Here is a 21,215-nt window from a genome sequence, read left to right on the forward strand (position 1 = left end):
CTTTCCCCAGTGCCATGGCCAAATCCACATCACACACACACACACACACACACACACAGTGCACTGTGTTGCTTATGCTTAGGCTCAAAGGGTTGCTGTCAGGATAACATGGAGGAGAGGAGAACAATGTAAGCCACTTTGGGTCCCCATTGGGGAGAAAGGTGGGATATACATGAAGTCAAGAAAGGAGAAATATCACCTGTCAGACTCTATTTTCAATTTCTAAATTAGATAAGTATGCTTTGGTTTCACAAGAACTCAGTGGAGAGGGAAACAGTTTGGAAATTCCACACACACCCTCCCCCCAAAAAATCTCCCCTTCTGGGATCCTATAACTTCTCAGAGTCTGAAGCAGGCTAATTGTTCCCTTTCTGTTTGCCCTTTAACTATCAAGTGCTTCCAACATTCTGTGCTCCAGGCACATATTCAGTTATTGAACTCTTTTGGTGGTGTTTTCCTCTTTTCTTTTAGTTAATCTACAAAGTCTGTGGAGTCCTCTGATGATGATGATGATGATGATGATGATGATGATACTTTCAATTTATTAATCGCTTTCCCCAGTGGGCTCAAAGTGATGTACAGTTACACATTAGACAGGGACTAACAATGTTCATAGGGGATAGGGAAGACAACATATATTCATTTTTTTAATTGCACACGCTGTCACTGCACGGTGTAAACGTCTTCTGGCTTGGCTCAGTCATTTTCCAAACGGCTGCTTGTTGACCAGGCTTCAGGACCCGTATGTCGCATCGCCACACTGCCACCGCCTGGCCGGAAACATCCACTGCAGGGATTTTTGTAGCCGAGAAGTTCTTCCACCTTTTCTGACCTCGACCAGAAAGTCCCGACTGTCAGCTAATACCCTCCCACAAGGGAGATTGGTGTGCCCACCCTCTCTAAGGAGTGGTTCCCATTTTATCTACTCGCTGAAGCTTTGGAATCGCTGGGTGGACAATGAGCTAGGGACAACAGGCTGGCTGCTCACACGAGCGCGGGGCTCGAACTAACACAGTTCGGATGTTAAGACAGTGGGATATACCCACTGTGCCACCGCTCCCCTTATGCACAGATTCCTATTTGTCTGGTTCAGTGTTTCATGATTGGCATGGGGGGGCAGCACTATCAACTAGTGAGATTAAAACCAGCTCTGCAGCTAACAGGTGCCATTTGTACTTCCATCACATTTTGCTTTATTCTGCTTTGATGGGAAAATATATCTTTATTTTGGTAGTTGTTTAATTCAATTTATTTAAATGTATTTGTGAGTCAAGCTTTTCATCAGAAATCTGGGACCCAAGGTGAAAAAAGGTTTAAACCGTAAAAAAACCAGGGTTAAAACAGTAAAAAAATATAGATTAAAACTTACATCAAAATCCAGAAACAAAATTCACCAAGGCATTTTGTCATCTAAAAATTATATACAGCTGCTTTCTAAAAATAGCATGTGTTGTCTCTAATTTATCTCAAGTCTTCTGCCAGTGATGCTCTTGCAATCTCCCAGTCTGTTTCATTTCCACTAGCTCACTGGTAAACCACAGAGCTTTGAGCCTGGTAAACAGTTACTGTGAAACAGTTCAAGTCATTATACAACATATTCCTGAAGAAGATAGAAGAAAACTAATGAAGTAAGGCTACAATCTTATGCACATTTGGGAGTAAGCCCCAATTGGAAGAAACAATAAAACAAGCAAACCAAATATCTGTGACCTCAAAATCTGTCCTACATGCTTAGTAGAATATTTTCCTAAATGCCTAGTAGAATATTTTTGTCAACTTCCTACAAGAGTCAACTGATAAGGCCAAATGCATTTCCTTAGGAAAAGTATTCCATAGGCCTTCATTCTACAGCAAAGGCATTCATTCAGCTGGAAAGACCATCTCTCTAGTGCATACCAATCTTGCAAAAGGTGGTACCCAAAGCAGGGCCTCCACAGAAAATACTCAGGAAGAGAGAGGATATCACACAGGGGAAAGTGTATGAATGCCTCTGTGCTTTATTATTTTGTGCATTAAAACATAGCAGTGCATTTACTTGTTGCAGGCCTGTCTGTGAGAAGTGTTTGCTGGCGAGGAGATCACATTCTAGTCGGAACACAAGACAGTGAAATTTTCGAAATTGTGGTGCATGAACGCAATAAGCCTTTTCTTATCATGCAAGGGCACTGTGAAGGAGAGCTTTGGGCCCTGGCAGTTCATCCTACGAAACCATTGGCCATGACTGGAAGTGATGATCGATCAGTCAGGTTAGCTCATTTGGAACCTCAAAAGAGATACATAACCATGTATTGAGTTTACATATACAAACTGATTGGTGACTTTTATGTGACTTTTTTGCTGTCTTATGTATGCACCCCAAGTTTTGATATAATTTAACTTATTTATTTAAAATAGTCTACCTTCCCCCTGAAGAACTCAAGGCAATAGGATCAAAAATTCCACTGAATTGGAATAAGACAAAAGATGTGGAAGAGGTAGGGAGGGTGGCTGTGGAATTTTGTATTATTCCTTCAATAAAATAGAGGAAAGGAGAACAGTGTTCACACACACACACCAAACTCCTCGGAAGAAAGGTGGGATAAAAATATGATAGATAGATATAAAATATTTATTAATTAAAAATAAGTGATCTAAATTTCAGGTGAGCTGAATTTTTTAATCAATAAACGTCCTAGTTTACCTGTTTAAATTCAGATTTAAGTATATGACCCAGCTTGTACAGATATATTTAAATCAAGGAAGTAGTTCTGCATGTCTTATGTTAAGCCTCTGAATATCATTAGTGTTACTGTAGCCTGAATAGCTTCCCTAGTCTCTTCTTATACTCTGGTAACAGTACTTTGTTACTACGTAGTTGTGTAGTCTCTGTTCATCAATTATAGGCTTTGTGCCTGCTTAGATTCAGAAATTTCTAACACTAGAGCGCAGGTGTGAAAATCCTCTCCCTTCAGAGGAAAAAGTCTGAACATGCCCAAGGTGGAGGAATTGTGTTTTCCTGCTCAGTTTCACTTCAGTAATCATCTCTACTTTCAAATGATCCACCTGCCTTCCCTACAACAGCTGTTCTCAAATCTGTGGTATCTTTTGGGGAGAAACTGAGCTGGATGAGGAACCTTCTCCCCCTTGGCCATGCACAATCAAGACTATGCCTCTGAAGGGTTTTCATACCTTAAAACAAGCTCTAGAATTTTCACTGGTGCAAAGGCCATCAATGTGAATGCACAGCTGACCACTTGAAGAAGAGCAGTTGCAGGAAAGCAAAATATTTGTTCTTATTTGCATCACACTCTGCTTTCGTTATGGTCAATAACAATTTCTTATTGGAGTTTGTTGCCTGGCTTGCATTTGTTCCTAATTCTTACTACACCACAGAAGTGTAGTGATAGGGCTGTGCTGAATGCTCATGGCATTCAGATGTTGATGTGAAAATTGCCATTTCTGGAGGGACAAAAGTCACACTGAAAGATAAAACAACTTTTGCAAAATTTGCCCTTGGCAATAAAAATGCACTATTGGCAATCGGTATGTTAAGAAATAAGAAATATGTGGATTGTGTAGTCTATCACTTCATTTAAAGTAGCAATTGTTGTTAATCATTCCTGACACATCCATCCCAGCTGTAAATACATTGAAAGGGGTTAGTCATAAACTTATGTGCATAATTTATATGATGAAAGCACTTGATCATATAACTAAAGTTTTATAGCACATATTCCCATCATATCCATTCAGATTCTATACATAAATGCAGCCATTCCACCCCAAATCGTCTCTGCTTTTGTGGTGATCTTAATCTACATTAAGGGTGGTGTCATGGCTAGTGAAATGGTCATTGGATGTCCATAGAAAATGAAATAATGATTCATCTTATTGTGATCTTGACAAAAATTAAGGAGTGGCCTAATGGGGCAAATGATTACCCATTTGCTGCACAGCCAGCTATATTGTACAATGATTCCTCTCCAATTTTCAGGGATGTTTTGGGGACATTGGCCCTGGGTATTAATCTAGTCCTGGACACAGGAAGCTCATGAAAATAAGATATAGGCTTCATTATGGAATTTTTAAAGGAAAAACTATTATACAGATAATAACATTTCTTTGCAATGTTTATGCTGAATACTTTTCTTGTAGAATATGGAGCCTTATAGACCATGCACTGATTGCACGGTGCAATATGGAAGAACCAATTCGTTGTGCAGCTGTTAGTACTGATGGAATTCATCTTGCACTTGGAATGAAAGATGGTTCTTTCACAGTACTTCGAGTTAGGTATGTTTATAAATTAGAGACTATTAAACAAAAATGAACACAAAATCAACTATTTCAGACTAGTTATGTCACATTGATACACTGCAGTTTAAAAGGTATAACAGCATGCTGGTAAAAACCTGATTTTCACAGGCAGAGGTCTGCCTTCTACCTGGCATTGCTGCATGGCATCAGTGTGAGATCCATTTTTCCATTTAGATCCCTGTAATGTGTTTGTGTGGTACACATAGGGGTCATTTCCTGCGGGAGCGCACAGGAGCGGAGCTCCGGCAGTAAGGAGCTTAGGGGGCGGGCACATGCAACAAGCCCCACCCCCTGCTCTCAGCAGCCCTCAGTCGGGCCACAGGAGCAAGAAGCAGCCAGGTAAGTTGCAGAGCCCCCCCTTCAGGTACAAGCTCTCCCTCCCCTGTGAGGGCAGATCTGTACGTGTCCCCCCCCCAATAGCTAGCAATCCAAAACAGTCCAGTGGAGCCTGAGCCCTGGTTGTTGCCTTCTGACACACTTCGAGTGATGTCAAGGGGTGTGGCATAGGCAAATAAGTTATGCTAATGAGTTATGCTAATGAGCTCCTGCACCTCTTTTTCTACAAAATGACCCCTGGGTACACAAGACTAGTGCTGCTGCATACAGCTGGTTTTGTGGACTTGTCTGGTAATTGGGAGAATTCTGCACAAATGGTACCCAAGCCCCCTACAAATTGGCCCACTATAAATTTGTAACACATTTCCCCTCCACGCACTATACATGAAAAAAACCCTCTTTTATTTTTGAAATGATGTAAAGGCTGCAGACCTAAGAACATTTTCCTGAGAGTAAACCCTATTGAATAAAATGAGACTTACTTCCAAGTAGACCAGTTTAGGGTTGCTTTCAAAGAGAGCATATCATGGTAACGAGGTTGCAGCCTACACCATCTCAACCCCATGCCCAGCCCAGTCAAGTGCACCCATTTCCCCCCATATCTTCGGGCCCTGTTATGGGTGGAATCCTTCAAGCAGTCTGCTGATGGAAAATAGAGGAGGGATATTCTCTCCCGAATCCCCCTCCTAAATGCACTTTTCTCATATCCATGGAGCTTTTTGTCAGTGAGGGTCCCCTGGCTCCCTACAATGCCTTCTTGAAGCTCAGAGGGCCACTTAGGGGAAAGGAAAGGTGAGGAAATACCATTTCTGCTATTAGGGCATCAGCAGGATCAAATCCATTTCTTAATTTTATTTTGCAAATCAACAAACCCCCTGCTTTATTTTGGTCCCCCAGAGAGGTAAGTGCATACAGATGAGGATTTCCTTATTAACCTGTAGGTGCCTCAACTTGAAACTGGGTGTTGTCTTCTGTCATTTTAGAAGTGTTTTCTTGATGGGAGTACAAGACCTGTACGTGGGAACCTGGGGTATGGTAGAGAGCTAGGTACAATACACAATGAAATTAACAATGCAATCCTTAGAACATGTTCCTGGGAGTAAACCCCATTGAATGAAGTGGGGCTTACTTCTGAGTAGACCTGCATAGGATTCCTCCCTAAATGTCTTTACATATAGTCTTAACCATCTGATATTTTTCTTTTTCTGTATTGCAGAGATATGACAGAGGTTGTTCATATTAAAGATAGGAAAGAAGCTATACATGAATTAAAATATTCACCTGATGGAAATTTCCTTGCAGTTGGCTCCAATGACAGCTCTGTTGATATTTATGGTGTTGTTCAGCGGTACAAAAAGGTTGGAGAGTGTGCTGGATCCACAAGTTTCATCACTCATATGGACTGGTCATTGGACAGTAAATATTTGCAGACCAATGATGGCAGTGGGAAAAGGCTATTTTACAGGATGCCTGGTGAGGTTTTACTTATGTGTGAATATAGGCAGAAATCTTGATGCTTAGGTTGCCAAATGCTCTTATAACATAATACATTCTTGTTACAGTGGTTGCGGTCAGTATTTCCTCTCCAAACCAGTCCCCACTAGGCTTGGCACCCTGTTATCCTCCTCTGTGAAAATAGATTTGCAGTTCAACTGTTTTCCTGTCTGAGCATGGCAGCTTAGTTTTATTTCTTTATTTCTTTCTGAAGTGAGCAGTGACTTGTGAAAGCTCATACCCTGCTAGAAATTCTGTTAGTCTTTAAGGTGCTGCTGGACTCTTACTCTTTTCTGCTGCAGACAGACTAACATGGCTACCCATCTTGATCTAGCTTACCTTTGTGCATGAAAAGAGACAGAATGCTGAAATTGTCTATAATGCATAAATATTACAAATTTCTGTGCTTTCAGTATTCCACTGGATTTTTTAGTAGGGCTGTGGTATCTTCCGAAAGGATAGCCATGTTGGTCAATGTATAAACTATTGTGACACCTTAGACTAACTACTGATATATTATATTCATATGTGCTACCCCTCCCCCACTGTGTCAGGATATTTATTACATTTCCTTTAGTTCTCACATTATCTACTAAGTTCATCCACCTTTTTTCTTCAGGTCATGAATACAACTCCATTCCATTAATTTTTTCTATCTAGTGTTACCATTCAGACTTTATGTGTATAAACCATAGAAACAAATCGGCAGCAATAAAATCTAAAAAAATCTCAGTAACAATGTTGAATTCAAGCACCTGAAGAAATGAGAGGCTTATTTTTTATTTAAGCATTTTTTTGTCAGACAGCTAAAATAATGAATATCGTCATTGTCTTAATAGATGTCATCAATGATTGAAAGTTGTGTCTTTTATGATCAGGTGGAAAAGAAGTGGCAAATAAAGAAGAACTAAAAGGTATCCAGTGGGCTTCATGGACCTCAATTTCAGGCCTTGAAGTTAATGGAATATGGCCTAAATATTCAGATATCAATGATATCAATTCCGTAGATGCAAATTTTATGGGCCAAGTTTTAGTTACCGCTGATGACTATGGAATAGTAAAACTGTTTCGGTATCCTTGTTTAAGAAAAGGTAAATTTTCTGTTTGAATATTGCATTTAATTAATAATGAGTTTTACACATATGGAAAGCTGGGCATTTTTTTAAGCTGGAAAATTATATATTAAGGATGGGATCAAAAGAGCTAGTTTAAATGTGCCTAAATGCTGGGCCATGTCCAGTAGAATGTTTCACTTCCGCTTTGAACCCATGTTCTCATATGATGTCACAAACTGCTCCTGAGGATCCCCTTAATTTCAAAATCAGCTTGTCATATGTCTTTGAGAGTTGCTGTGTCAGAAACACAAGCAGAAAGTATCCCTAATTACATGGAGTGAATTGTATAGTTCTTGGATGACATCATTTACTTAAATAATGGAATCTTATTAAGTCAACCAAAAGCTAATGAATGACCCTGGCTTGTATTTTAGGTAAGACATATTGCAGGATCAAGGAGATTCTATGCTCAAATTAGCATAGTGTAGTGGACCTAAATATTGTGGAATTTTTTTGTTCCATAAGGGAGTTGGGGAGGGGTGGATAAAGGTGTACAGGAACCCAGATTCCTTGCTGGATTGAAATCTCTTCATGGAAAGTAATAAATGAACAAGTGTTTGAGATTCAAACAAACATTTTTGATTGGTTTAAGCTGCAGTTCTAAGAGCATTTTTCTAGGAGTAAGCCAGCCTACCTGAGGGACCGTCTTTCTGCACGTGTTCCCCAGAGAGCACTGCGGTCAGAATCCCAAAATCATCTGGCCCTGGGCCCTGAAGACATCGGGCTGGCATCAACAAGGGCCAGGGCCTTCTCAGTAGCAGCTCTGCACTGGTGGAACGAGCTCCCAGAAGACCTCAGGGCCCTGAAGGACCTTTTACAGCTCTGCAAGGCCTGCAAGATGGAGCTCTTCCACCAGGCCTTTAGTTAAGGAGCCGCACCCAATACATCAAGGCCCTGTGCCAAATACCACCACCGACAGCCTGAGCTTTGCCGGCTTTAAAATCAATTGCCAACTGCATTTACTAGTATGTTGATGCTACCCTGCTTTCACCATTGCCACTTAAATTGTTCACTAGCACCTTATGTTGTTGTTTTTAAGCTATTATTTATATTGTTTATATTTATTTTATATATTATATTTTATATATTTTAGCTATTGCATTCTATGTAAGCCTCCGTGAGCCTGCTCCGGCGGGGAGCCTGGGGTATAAATCAGATGATGATGATGTTAAGCCTCACTGAATAAAATGTGACTTACTTCTAAGTAGACCTACTTAGGATTCATCTGGCCCTGGGCCCTGAAGACATCGGGCTGGCATCAACAAGGGCCAGGGCCTTCTCAGTAGCAGCTCTGCACTGGTGGAACGAGCTCCCAGAAGACCTCAGGGCCCTGAAGGACCTTTTACAGCTCTGCAAGGCCTGCAAGATGGAGCTCTTCCACCAGGCCTTTAGTTAAGGAGCCGCACCCAATACATCAAGGCCCTGTGCCAAATACCACCACCGACAGCCTGAGCTTTGCCGGCTTTAAAATCAATTGCCAACTGCATTTACTAGTATGTTGATGCTACCCTGCTTTCACCATTGCCACTTAAATTGTTCACTAGCACCTTATGTTGTTGTTTTTAAGCTATTATTTATATTGTTTATATTTATTTTATATATTATATTTTATATATTTTAGCTATTGCATTCTATGTAAGCCTCCGTGAGCCTGCTCCGGCGGGGAGCCTGGGGTATAAATCAGATGATGATGATGTTAAGCCTCACTGAATAAAATGTGACTTACTTCTAAGTAGACCTACTTAGGATTACTCTTAGCTCCTACTAACAACAGTCTACCAAAGTAGCATAATAAACTTCTAGCTGACTAAATTGACATAGAAGATATTATGCAATGTACAGTTGTAGTGAACAACAGGACATATCAGCTTTGCTTCAACTTAAGAAGAGTTTTTTATTTAGCTCTCTGACCCATTATCTCTCTGGGTGGACCTTTTTTCAGTTAGCCTCTCAATCAGCTTGCTCAGCTGCTCTCTTATATACCGGAGCCCTGCAGGGCCAAAACTTAAACGACAAGCAAAGCAGAAAATTGCCCCTAGAGCCTGTTTGTATACATTACAACAATTGTATAAGGCATCCTTTTAAAATGCTATTTTCAAGATTCGTCTCTCTCCCCATGTTGTTATCTTCCACCAGCAGGTAAAGATTTATTTGGTACCCTCAATAACTGTTACTAGCTCTCCTCCCTGGTTTTGGTATTATGTGTTTGTATCTTTTATTGAATTATTTTATATATATTTTATTCTAAATGTTGTTTTAATGATGAAATGTCTTGATGTTTGCTGCCTTAGGGGAATCTGTTTGAGTGGAATGGTGACAAAGAAATGTTCTAAGTAAATAAATGAAATATCATTCGAAACATGAAACTTTTTTTTGCAGGAGCAAAGTTTAAAAAATATCTTGGTCATTCAGCACATGTGACCAATGTCCGATGGTCACATGATTATCAATGGGTTATTTCTATTGGTGGAGCAGATCATTCTGTTTTTCAGTGGAAATTTGTTCCTGAAAGAAAGCTGAAGGATGCTCTTCACATAGCACCACAAGGTGAGAGAAATGGCCACTGAGTGTGAAGGAGATTAAGGGTTACCCAAGGTTAAGGGTTTCTATATTGTGTTGTGTTCTTTCCTTTGATACTTTACCAGGCCACACAGTAGTGTTATTCCTGTCTTGATTCCCCCCCCCCGCAGACTGTTTTATACTATCCCCTTCATCCTTACCCTTCTGACCACTCAAGATCTTACTTTCTTCAGTGTCATCAGTGCACTGACATATGAAGTACTTGGAAATCAACCTTGATAACAAACAAACAAAAGCTGCATAGTTCCTAGAAAAATCTTTTTGAGAGATCACAGAGGAATCAACAGTTCTCTCTGTAGTACATCTTTGCACTCAGCACATGAAATACAGATTCTTTTACTGTCCTAAGTCTGCTCATGGTAACCTATTTTGATATATAAATTTTGTTTGATTTTTGCCATAGTGGATATAGTAGATTGGGTAAAACAATCAAATTTCAAATGTCTTTTTATAAAATATTATGAAAATGTATGTAGAACATTCAAATATCCATAACCCCATTCCAATTCAACTACCTACCTACTCAAGTGAATTTTAGTGGACAAATTACGGATGGTAAATACACTTAGGCTGCGGTCATGTGTGCTAGATAAACCGGGGGGGGGGGACCGAGGCTATTCCCTCTGGGGGAATTTGACCCACAGTTGCGCGATCACACAGTCCTTTGAAGCTACGGGGCAGTCGCCACTGCGTGATCAGATGCAACCATGGGTGAGTCGGGTTGTTTTTTCTGCCATTTGTTTCCAGTTCCCTTAAATGGGGAATCAATGAATCGCATCTCCGCACTGAGGGCTCCCTATGGAGTATGTGATGATGCGCATACTGAGAAGAGAGAAAAAAACAATGGCATGGAGTCAGGATGGCCTGATCAGACCATCCCGATTACATCATGCTGGAGCAATCAGACAGGGGAAAATCCGTCTGTGGCCCACAGCAACCTGTTTGCTACCGGACTTCCCCCAGTGTCTTGCCGGGTTGCCGACGGCTGTGGGGCGCTTCCCAGATGTTGTCGTCTGATTGCGCCCTTTAAATCCGCCCAGCATTCGCGCCTGTGGCAGGGCTAATTGTGCGTGTGATCGCAGCCTTAGTGATCCTAAAGAGGTATACTTAGAATAAAGTACCATTTTAGTCAGTGGGCACAAACTGTGCATGTGTGTTCCCTTCTGCCTGCAGAGTTGAAGTCTTCCTGGTTTGGGAAGCTTTGAATCAAGCTCCACTTCTGTTATGATGCCCTGAGCCAAAGGGAGTTTGTTTCTTCCCCAAAAGGAGGGAGGAAGCACAGAAGCATCACATACAAGCCCATGGTTTCTCACGATGTGTGACTGTGGCCTTGGAAGTGGAGAGAATAAACTAGAAAACTGACTTTTGTTTTCAGTGTTGGTTCTCTTAACTGCTTTACGAGTAGTTTTAATTTGTGAGAGTTCTCATGACTTTTGAATGTGTAATTACTTGGTATGTTTAGTAGACCATTTTTCAATTTACCTTGATGTTGATTCTATTGTTTCATTATTTTGTTTATTTTGTGACACAGAGACCCTGGTTGATTCTAATAGTGAGGAATCAGATTCTGATCAGTCTGATGTTCCAGAGCTGGACTCTGAAATTGAGCAAGAGACTCAGATCACATACCGTCGGCAGGTATGTTTCAGTGGAACAGTGTGATCCCGCCTCCAGTTTAGCAAGCCCTGCATAGTCCAGAGATTGGATATTGCTCAGTCCATAAGGCTGTGTGAGAAGTGGTGAGCAAATTGGTCAGAGCAGTTACAACGGATGTATCCTGTCTGCCTAGGAGCAGTTGCCAGAGAGATGTGAAGGATAATATTGGATACAGTTCCTGATGTTCATTTAACCCTTACAAACTTACTTACTTTGGCTGTGATGGTCAGACAAGCGCTGGTCTCAGTCTGTTCAGTTTGGCAGCACAAGACTTGAATGCCTGCTAAACATGTTTGCACCAGGTTTTTTCAAAACTGTGCATGTGCAAACATGCTGCCAGTCCAAAGAGATCAGCAGCCATTAAGGTCGCTAAGAACTACTTAGATCAACACCAGACAAGAGGATTTAAATTTTTTAAAACTGATTTAACTGTCTATTTAAACAATTGTCTGCTGAGTGGAGCAGCAGTGGAGCACGGTTGGGGGGGGGGCAGCAGAATTCAATTTGGGAGTTTGAAAACATACATGTGTGAACAACTAGTTGTACTGTTCTGAAGGGATAGGGTTAAGCAACTTGCCCAACAGCCAGACTGATTGACAAGGAGTCTGTTGAAAAATTGTCTCCCTATTTGCAACTTGAGGCCCCTTGCACTGCCGGCTTTGAATTCCATCGGCCTGCTCGGCCTGGAGGAAGTCGACAGACTGCTTGTGACTGTGCGCCCAACCACATGCATCCTTGATCCGTGCCCTTCCTGGCTGTTTAAAGCTGGCCATGAGGGACTTTGAGGGGCCCTAAGGGAGATTATTAATATGTCCCTCAGGGAGGGATGGTTCCCTGAGGCACTCAAGGAGGCGATGGTCCATACTTTTACCATCTCCAGCTGGTACGGCAGTTGGCCCCCTTTCTCGCATGGCTACGGTGATCCATGTGACGGTCACCTCGAGGCTAGACTACTGTAATGCTCTCTACATGGGGCTGCCCTTGTCGCAAATCCGGAGGCTGCAGCTAGTGCAGAATGCTGTGGCCAGGCTGCTGATGTGTCTCCCTAGATGGGAGCACATCTGACCTGTGCTTAAGGCACTGCACTGGCTTCCAATAGCATACCAAATTCACTTCAAGGTGCAGGTGCTTACCTTTAAAGCCCTAAATGGCCAGGGTCTGACATACCTGAGGGACTGCCTTTCCCCATATATACCCCAGCGAGCACTACAGTCGGGGTCACAACATCGACTAGTTATCCCAGGCCCCAGGGACGCCAGGCTCGCTGCGACCAGGGCTAGGGCCTTCTCAGTGGCGGCTCCTTACTGGTGGAATGAGCTCCTGGAGGAGATCAGGGCCTTGCGGGATCTTGTACAGTTCCGCAGGGCCTGCAAGACAGAGTTCTTCCACCAGGCCTTCAATTAGGAGCCGACACCACTACCACAAATGCCCACAATTAGCATCTGCGGTGCAAGGCGAGCCTAACTGACATTATATGGTACCATCTGGAGCCCAGAGACTGAGAACCTTGGGTGCGGTATTATATGGTCCGCTGCTCTGATTTAAAACTGTGAGCATTTTAACTGTAAATTATTTAATTGTAGATTATTTAACTATTTTGATTGTTTTAACTGTTTTACAATTTGGTGCATTGTATCAAATATTGTTAGCTGCCCTGAGCCTGCTTGCTGGGAGGGCGGGATACAAGTGTGATAAAATAAATAACAAATAAACAAACAAACTGATGAGCTGAACTAGCAGGTGTTTGCGCATTCCCGATAGTAGTAATTGTGAGTTCTGTAGAAGCGCTGTTTTGAAATTGTATTCAAATGATGTTGGGAGTTAGTTTTGTTGCTCCTTTGGGGTTTTTATTTTCAGTGTGATGTTTTATTATTTTCAGCCTTTTCTGCAAGGTTCATTGAATGTTGTATATTATGTTGTTGTCATGGTTTCTCCCCCTCACCCCAGTCCAGGGATGGGGAGAGGAACCAAGGCGTTCAGGAACAATTAAACAAACGCCAGGAGAATGTCTGCACACTCTCCAGGCTTTACCCGTAGTCTGCCACCAGGATCTTGTTAACCAGTCCCACAGCACAGCTCAGGAGCCAAGATCCCAAACTCCTTCTTGCTTTATTGGACTGACCACGTTACCAGCTCTGCACCAGGACTGCAAACAGTTAAGTACCACAGTGGTAGGCTCCTTAGGCGAACGGCCTTAGGCACAAGATTCAGTCTTAGAGATCAGGTTGCAACAGAGAGAACAGGTCCAGATAATATTGATTATATTATCTTTATTCAGTGCACAAGCATGCATATAACATGAGACTAGCAAAAGATAAGAAACAATAGATACCTATAGCTTGTTCAGCTCTAGCTACACACTAGAAGTAAGTCATAGTTACCAGGATTTCAGAGGTATCAGATGAAATAGTCCAAGGTCTCACCAGGGGATCTTGAAAAGGAACCCCATGGTGCTGTGGGCAGCTAGTCCAGCTCGGCTGCCTAACAGTCTCCCTCCATGTTAACAGCAATCAATCAATCCAAAAGAACTCTTTGTTTTCCAGAGAAGAACTCCATTCTCTCCTCTAACTCCTACATTTCCCATATGGATCATTGCAGATATACCCCCCCTCCGTCACCACCAGGCATGGCCATTTACCCAATAGTGAGAGAGTGGGAAGGCGTTCCCATCTCTGGTTACCATGCATTGTCAGGCAAGGTATGTTTTGATTGGCTAGGAGTTGGGCATCCCACTCCAGCCTCTGCTATTGACCATGTGTCATGTCAGGGAATGCTTTTGATGTGTTAATGTACTGGGCATAGATAGCTGTCCCAAGCCTGGGAAGATGCTGGCAAGTCGCCTTCTCTTGGCAAAGGTGTTAAAGTGCCTTGTATATGGAGATGCTGGCCTGGTCATCTGGCAAGCCATTTGTACAGGTGACAGAAATAACACAGTAGTGATACCAGGAGGCCATCTGGCCCCAGCCGGGAAGATTTTAGAAAAGGCTTTTTCTATACACCTTCCCCCTTCAAAAGATGAAATTTCGGGGAACATACCTCAAATTTCATCTAACCTACTCCTCAGGGACATGCATACATGTGAGGATACAACTACGTAAAGCAAACAGAGTCAGCAGACACTTACAGAATACATCATTGAATACAAAATACAATGGGTTACTAGTACACATCAAGAAAACATTCCACTTTCATGAAGTTCTCATCTTCAAACTTCAGGCACAAGCTTACAAAGGCATGTTTCCAGTTTACAGAAAGGAAGAACAAGTCAAGGCACTGTTCAGGTTACAGAAAACAAACAATCAGGTTAGACCATTCAAGTAACAGTGTATGTTTGGTCTACATCATAGAAAATTCTAGACAATGCATCCGCAATCAAATTCTGCAAACCTTTGATATGAGGAACAGCAAAATCATAATCTTGCAAGGCCAGAAATTGCGCATCACCAGCAAATTCTGATACAGGGTTGTTAGAATCATTTGGCTTTCTCCCGGCCTCAACGAGGCCACAGCAGCTGTCGCAGAGACAACTGAAAGGGGATTCAGGACCCCGGCCAGCTACCGTGGCAGGGCTGGCCGATCTCAGGTATCCCAACCCACTCACTCCCACATACATCAACAGACGGTACCATCAGGAGATCCACTCCTGGTACAGTCAAGCAAGGCGAAGCTTGCATATTAACAATAAGAGACTTATATGCCAATCTGTCCCTATTAGGACTTTGGCGTCACATGACTTTGGTGGCACATGAGGTTAAGGTAAATGATGTGGCTGTGTGTGGACTTTATGACACTGGCGCTGAAATAACGTCTGTACATGAATCCCTGCCTTATGAATCGGGGGTGATTTCTAGAACACTAACAGCGTCATCGACAGATGCTGTGGGGACACCTCTTCACCCTAGCACAGAAAGAGGGAGGGAGGACAATGATTTTAGTGAGGCTGCCTCAGAGTTCAAGGGAGATGAGAAGTTTCTAGAAGCCCAAAGAGCTGATCTAACCCTTGAGAATTGTTGGCAAAGTGTGCATACTGACGCTAGAGCTGTTGCTGATCGCAGGGTGAAGTTCCTAATTAAACAGGGGCTTCTATACCGTCTTTGCCAGACCAAAGAGCGTGGGGAACTTGTGCAGATTGTTGTCCCACAACCATACCGTGAAATGGTGTTGAAACTGGCACATGAAAACGTGTTTGCAGGTCATTTTGGGAGGAAAAAGACCTTAGAGAAACTCTCCAGGAATTTTTACTGGCCTGAGGTACATGATGCTGTAAAAAGGTTCGTGCAGTCATGTAGGGTATGTCAATACGAGGGACATGAAAGAGATCATCCTAGGGCTCCTCTGCAAACCCCAGCCCTTCCTGAGGAAGTTTTTGCTAAGTGGGGTGTGGATGTCATAGGCCCTCTACCTTACCCAGGGAAAACAGGGAAGAAGTATCTGTTAACAATCATAGATCATCTATTACATTTTCTTGCTGTTGTTCCCCTATCAAATATTGCAGCTAAGACCATTGCTAATGCCCTGTTGGTTCAAGCTACCTTTGTGAGAATACATAGTGTGCATCTCTGGTTAGAGTTGCTAATGTGTTAAGTCCCAGATGCCAACTGAGAGATTGAATCTCTGCTCTTAAGTTAGGTGGGGACCCCGTTGAAGAGATTCTGGTGGCAAACTGTTGTGAAGCCTCGAGAGAGTACAGACTGTCTCGTGGATTTTTGGTTAATGTGCTGAAATACAGAATTCCCTCTCATCCCTGGACTGGGCTGAGTGGGTTAATCCTGTACAGTTGTGTATTTTTATAGATTCCTGTGAAAGTGGAGAAATCTATCAGGAACTGTATTGGATAACTTTTTATTAATTATTTTCTTTCACATTTTTTGGCTGTACCTGGGTCCTTTTCTTCAGTGTTTGGTGCCACCCCTTTTCTTAATTCTAGAAGCTATTGCAACAGCTTGACCTAGTGCAAGTTGTTGCAGTGGAAGTTCCTGCAAAGCACTTGGGTATGCAGTAGCTTGGTTCCCAAGTACAAATTGGGGTTTGGCTGTCTGTCCAGCTACCAGACCCATCAGCACAGTGCTACACAGGGAGCAATCCTAATCAGATCTTCTCAAAAGCAATTGCCTTCTAGGCTTACTTCTAGGAAACTGTTCTTAGGATTGTAGGCACAAGTATAACTCTCTAATATAAAAGCCTCTGAAGTCAGTGGAAAATTTGCCCCAGTACTCAGAGTACTTATAACAAACAGAAAGAGCAGAGGATGCATTTTCTCCAATACTGTAATTGCAATTAGAGTTCAGTGTTATAAACAACTACCTTGTGCCACATCTATAGAAAAGTAAAAAAACCTGTAAATCTCTGTTCAGAGAGATTTGCTTTTCAGATGTACACTGTTATAAAGAGCATATATATCCTCTGCTAAGGTTTACAAAGAAGATCTACCTCAGCTTAAAGAGCAATGCAAAGAAAAACGAAAAACTGCAGCATCAAAAAGAAGAGAACGGGCTCCTATCAATAGTATAAGGTTGCACTTTGTTCATGGGTACGTAAACAAGGAATTTTTCCCTAAAAGCATTTCACAAAGGTTATTTTCTTACACACAGAATATGACTTCTAAATTAAAGAATAAATTAAATCTAAAAAATTCACCAAAATTATGAAGTTTGGTTTTTTCCAACTTGGCATTTGCATTTAGTAGAAGAATTATGGGTTGGATTATTTCAGCATTTTAATTTAAGGTCACCTAATTCTTCTCATTTCTATAGCCCATGTTCCAGATGTCTGTGCAGATCCCTTGATCCCTTATTGTATAGGCTTTTTGGTTGTCAGAAGGGACCTTCTTTTCACTTTTACTCCGAAGGAAATTTGATTGGCTCCAACTTTATGGACTTAGTGCTGTCTTAAGAGGAGTATACCCTTCTAAGACCAATGAACTAAATAGACTTAGAATGATAGTTAGGGTGTTAATAGAATATAAATACAATATCTGATTATTTTTAAATGCTTGATATTTATCTGGTTAGAGTGAGTGTGTGTGTGTGTTAGGTTTCATGCCAAAAAAAATTACCTAAATGTTTACAAGATTGTGTTCCTTGATATATTCTTCTAGTAGGCAGCGAATTTGAAGGAAATGATTTTGCATGAGTTAGTAGGAAAATGCAAAATAAAATAAAGGCCACATACTTCAACTGATACATTTTTAAGCGCCTTGACCAATTAGTCAAGATTTGTCCCTCAGAAAACCAGATAACACTGAAATGGTCTTCTAACTGTACAAGCTATTTTCATCTTTCTTTCTGTATTCTCTGATTGTCACTTGAAGAGTTTTTAATGCAATCTATTTGTTTTATTTTTCTTCCGTAGAAGGAATATTTTAATTAATTCTTATGTGCTTTTGATGAAACTACTGTTTTGAAAATCATTTTATTTAAATTTATTTAATTTAGAAGCTGAAATGTTTAGATCAGTTTACTCTTCAATGGTTCATGTGGTCTTAATGCCAAACTATTTTATTAGTTACAGAGGCTATGACTGTCGAAGTAATTTATTTTACACCCAGACTGGAGAAATCGTATACCATGTTGCAGCAGTGGGTGTAGTATACAATCGACAGCAAAACACACAGCGCTTTTATTTGGGTCATGATGATGACATCCTCTGTCTTTCTATTCATCCTTTAAAGGACTATGTGGCAACAGGCCAGGTAGGACTGATGTTTAGGTAAACAAGAGATCTAATATTAATTAAAACATTACTAAGTTATATTTCATAAATTTGCATCACCTGTATCTCTGAAAACATTTGAAAGGAATCATATGCTTCGACTTTGTTATGACATGGGAGGGAAAAAAAATTACCGTAGACTCATCATGGAGTCATTTGTGCAGTCCCACACTGGGACTGTGAAGACGCAAGCTAGCTGCAGAAGGAAGATTCTCAAGCTTTCTAGGGCTTTCTGAAGCTCAGTAGTGAATGACAATAGCAGGTGTGATTGGATTTAGGTAAGATATGCAGAGAGGTAATAGGCATGGAGAAATCAGCATTGATAATGACACATGAAACCTAGGTCTTTGTTATGTGGATGCATCGTCTTGAGCTTCATTATCAGTTGCAATTCAGCAGTCTCTTTTTCTAATCTTCCTATGAAATTCCTATGTAAGAGAACTGCTACTTTTAGGTCAGCAACTGAATGTCCTGGAAGGTTAAAATGTTTCCCCACTGGTTTTTGAATGTTGTGGTTCCTAATGTTAGACTTTTGTCCATTAATACTTTGTCAAAAGGACTGGCCTGTTTGTCCAGTGTAGATGGTGGAAGGACATTGTTGACACATGATGGCATAAATCATATTAGAGAATGAGCAGGAATATAAACCTGGATGATGTTGTTGGGTCCCCTGATGGTGTTGCTAGAATCAATATGAGAGCAAATAAGCAGTGACTCATAAAAGCTCATACCCTGCCACATATTTTGTTAGTTTTTAAGGTGCTACTGGACTCTTGCTCTTTTCCATCTTGTACTTTCTCCTGAGTTCCAAGGCACCCATATCACTGACAGCTTATATCCATTCTATGCATCAGCAGCATGCACCATCCAATAGGGTGAACAATATGACCTGCCTACAGTACCTTCTTCTCACTGTTCTGGACACCATGCAGCATCCTTGGATCTGATCCTGCACTACCCAGAGCATTCACCAACCTACATTCCTTAAAATTACTACTACTACTACACCTCCATCTCAGATGAAATCTGCTCTATCTGCTCAGAAGTTGGATCTGATCTGCAGTCTGACCTCTCACCAGATGATACAACTGGCAGTCCCACTGAGGATATAAGCCTGCTTTAACGTCTACTTCAGTGAAAACAGGGTTGCAGTTACCTGTAACTGTTGCTCATCAAGAGTCTTCTGTGCAGGCAGCCATTCCCTCCCTCCTGGCTCTGCTGTGAACTCTACATGATTCTTTAGTTTTAGTCTTAATTATGTTAAATAATGTGATTCTTTTATTCCTCTCCTTTGGAGCCCCTTTAGTGGCTACAAAGAACTAAAAAAGGGGGGTACTCATCCCCGTGAGCTGCATGACATTTTTGGTGGGAAGGCCTGCTTGAACTTCAGAAGGCCAAAATAGCAATGAGCTACTGGAATTTAATTTCCCCCCCATATATTTAAGTTAAAAACAGTGTTATAACCCTATGAAAGGAGGAACAAATGGCTAAGATATGGAAGCTATGAAGAAATGATAAAATGTTAGTAGTATTGCTCCTGTTGTACTACTAGTTTTATTTTGGTTGGCTCTATCTGTAAACTAAAATTGTTTTTAACAAATACATATAATCAGATATGAAATAATTGTCCTGTCTGTTTTATTCAAGGTTGGTCGGGAAAGCTCAATTCATATTTGGGATACGGAGACAATCAAGCCACTGTCCGTTTTAAAGGGCTATCACCAATATGGTGTTTGTGCAGTTGACTTTTCAGGTACTAATTATTATATCTCATCTCTGAAACTAGAGTCCTTATATATTTATAAGTGAGGCAGCTTCCTTGTTTCTTGAGAGCAGAACACTATTGTATTGTATTGAAGCACGGTAATATATTTTCAGTGTAAGTAAAACTGAAAATCTCTCTTCTCAGACCTAACACCATGTGCTTAGGTTGATATGCTTACCCATGCACATCTTGAAAGACCATGGTTACAAATTAGTTTTATTCTATTATGTTTGCTGTTAACTATTTTCCATTTCTTGCTTGAATGTTGTAAAGTGCATTACAAAACCCTAGTGTTTATTGATTTCAAATTGTGCTACTTCTCAGCAATGCCTTATTATAAAATATATAATTTTAATTGCTGTTAATGAAAGAGCATTATCTTTCTTATTTGTCTTTGTGCTCAGCATAAACTCTTTGTCCTTATTAAGGCTCTTTGTGGTCTCACATCCCATCTCTCATTTCTTGATATGCTATATCCCCTACCACAATCTTCATTTCTCTGTTTTCATCACCCTTACTTGTCCAAGAATCTTTCACTCTTTAAAATGTCTGTGCCCCTTAGAGTTGGGATCCCTTTCTTGATCCTTCTCGTAATACTTCCTCAATGGTCCGCGGCTTAGCAGGAGCTTGGTCCCCAAACACAAAGGGGACCTCGGATCCTAGTCCACTTCGAGCCCACCAATAGAACCTTGGCAGAAAATTCAAACCCTCCAATGGGACCATAGGTATGCCGGGTGGAATGCATATAGTTGGCCTTGCAGGGCCGTTGTAGTTGTTCTTGTTGTGAAGTACAATAAACGCGTCTGAACGCATGTCGTAGTCTGAGCATTCCATGCGGCGAACCCAGTACTTTACATCTGGAACTTCTGCGTATGTTCCCCTTCCTTTGTTTATACTCTCATCTTTAGGACCTATGTTGTGCCTGGACAGGGGTGGTGACAAGGATGACTTTGGGCAATTGGGCCCAGCACTGACTGTTAACCAGTCAGCTCTCAAGCATTTTTCTGCAGCCTTGACCCATCTGCCCCCTCTCCAGAAACTTAGCCTTGTGGTGCCTCATGCTCCAGGCGTCCTCTTTTCCTGGGGTTGGAGGGGAGGTTACAGTCAGCCAGGAGCAGCAAACACAAGGGATGGTGGCAGGCTGCATTTTGTCCTTTGTTTTAGTGATGGGTGCAAATGAAGCCTTCTCTTTGTTGAGAGAGAGCTTCTGAATGCTAAGCACCTCTTCAGTCTGCTTCTTTCAGTCTGAGCTGTGTACCATG

General features: G+C 41.5%; 1 protein-coding gene across 1 annotated transcript in view; it reads left to right on the forward strand.

The window, feature by feature from the left end:
- Window positions 1–21,215, forward strand: part of EML5 (echinoderm microtubule associated protein like 5) — a 136,937-nt gene that overhangs the window by 44,304 nt on the left and 71,418 nt on the right. Inside the window, exons 7-15 of the mRNA XM_015426624.1 lie at window positions 2,045–2,246; window positions 4,135–4,272; window positions 5,849–6,105; window positions 7,005–7,217; window positions 9,621–9,788; window positions 11,353–11,459; window positions 16,889–17,007; window positions 17,982–18,168; window positions 19,836–19,941. Coding sequence (XP_015282110.1) covers window positions 2,045–2,246; window positions 4,135–4,272; window positions 5,849–6,105; window positions 7,005–7,217; window positions 9,621–9,788; window positions 11,353–11,459; window positions 16,889–17,007; window positions 17,982–18,168; window positions 19,836–19,941 — 1,497 coding nt within the window. The remainder of the gene's footprint in view (window positions 1–2,044; window positions 2,247–4,134; window positions 4,273–5,848; window positions 6,106–7,004; window positions 7,218–9,620; window positions 9,789–11,352; window positions 11,460–16,888; window positions 17,008–17,981; window positions 18,169–19,835; window positions 19,942–21,215) is intronic.

This window comes from Gekko japonicus, unplaced genomic scaffold (genome assembly GCF_001447785.1).
Source record: "Gekko japonicus isolate JY-2015 unplaced genomic scaffold, Gekko_japonicus_V1.1 scaffold198, whole genome shotgun sequence".
Taxonomy (NCBI): domain Eukaryota; kingdom Metazoa; phylum Chordata; class Lepidosauria; order Squamata; family Gekkonidae; genus Gekko; species Gekko japonicus.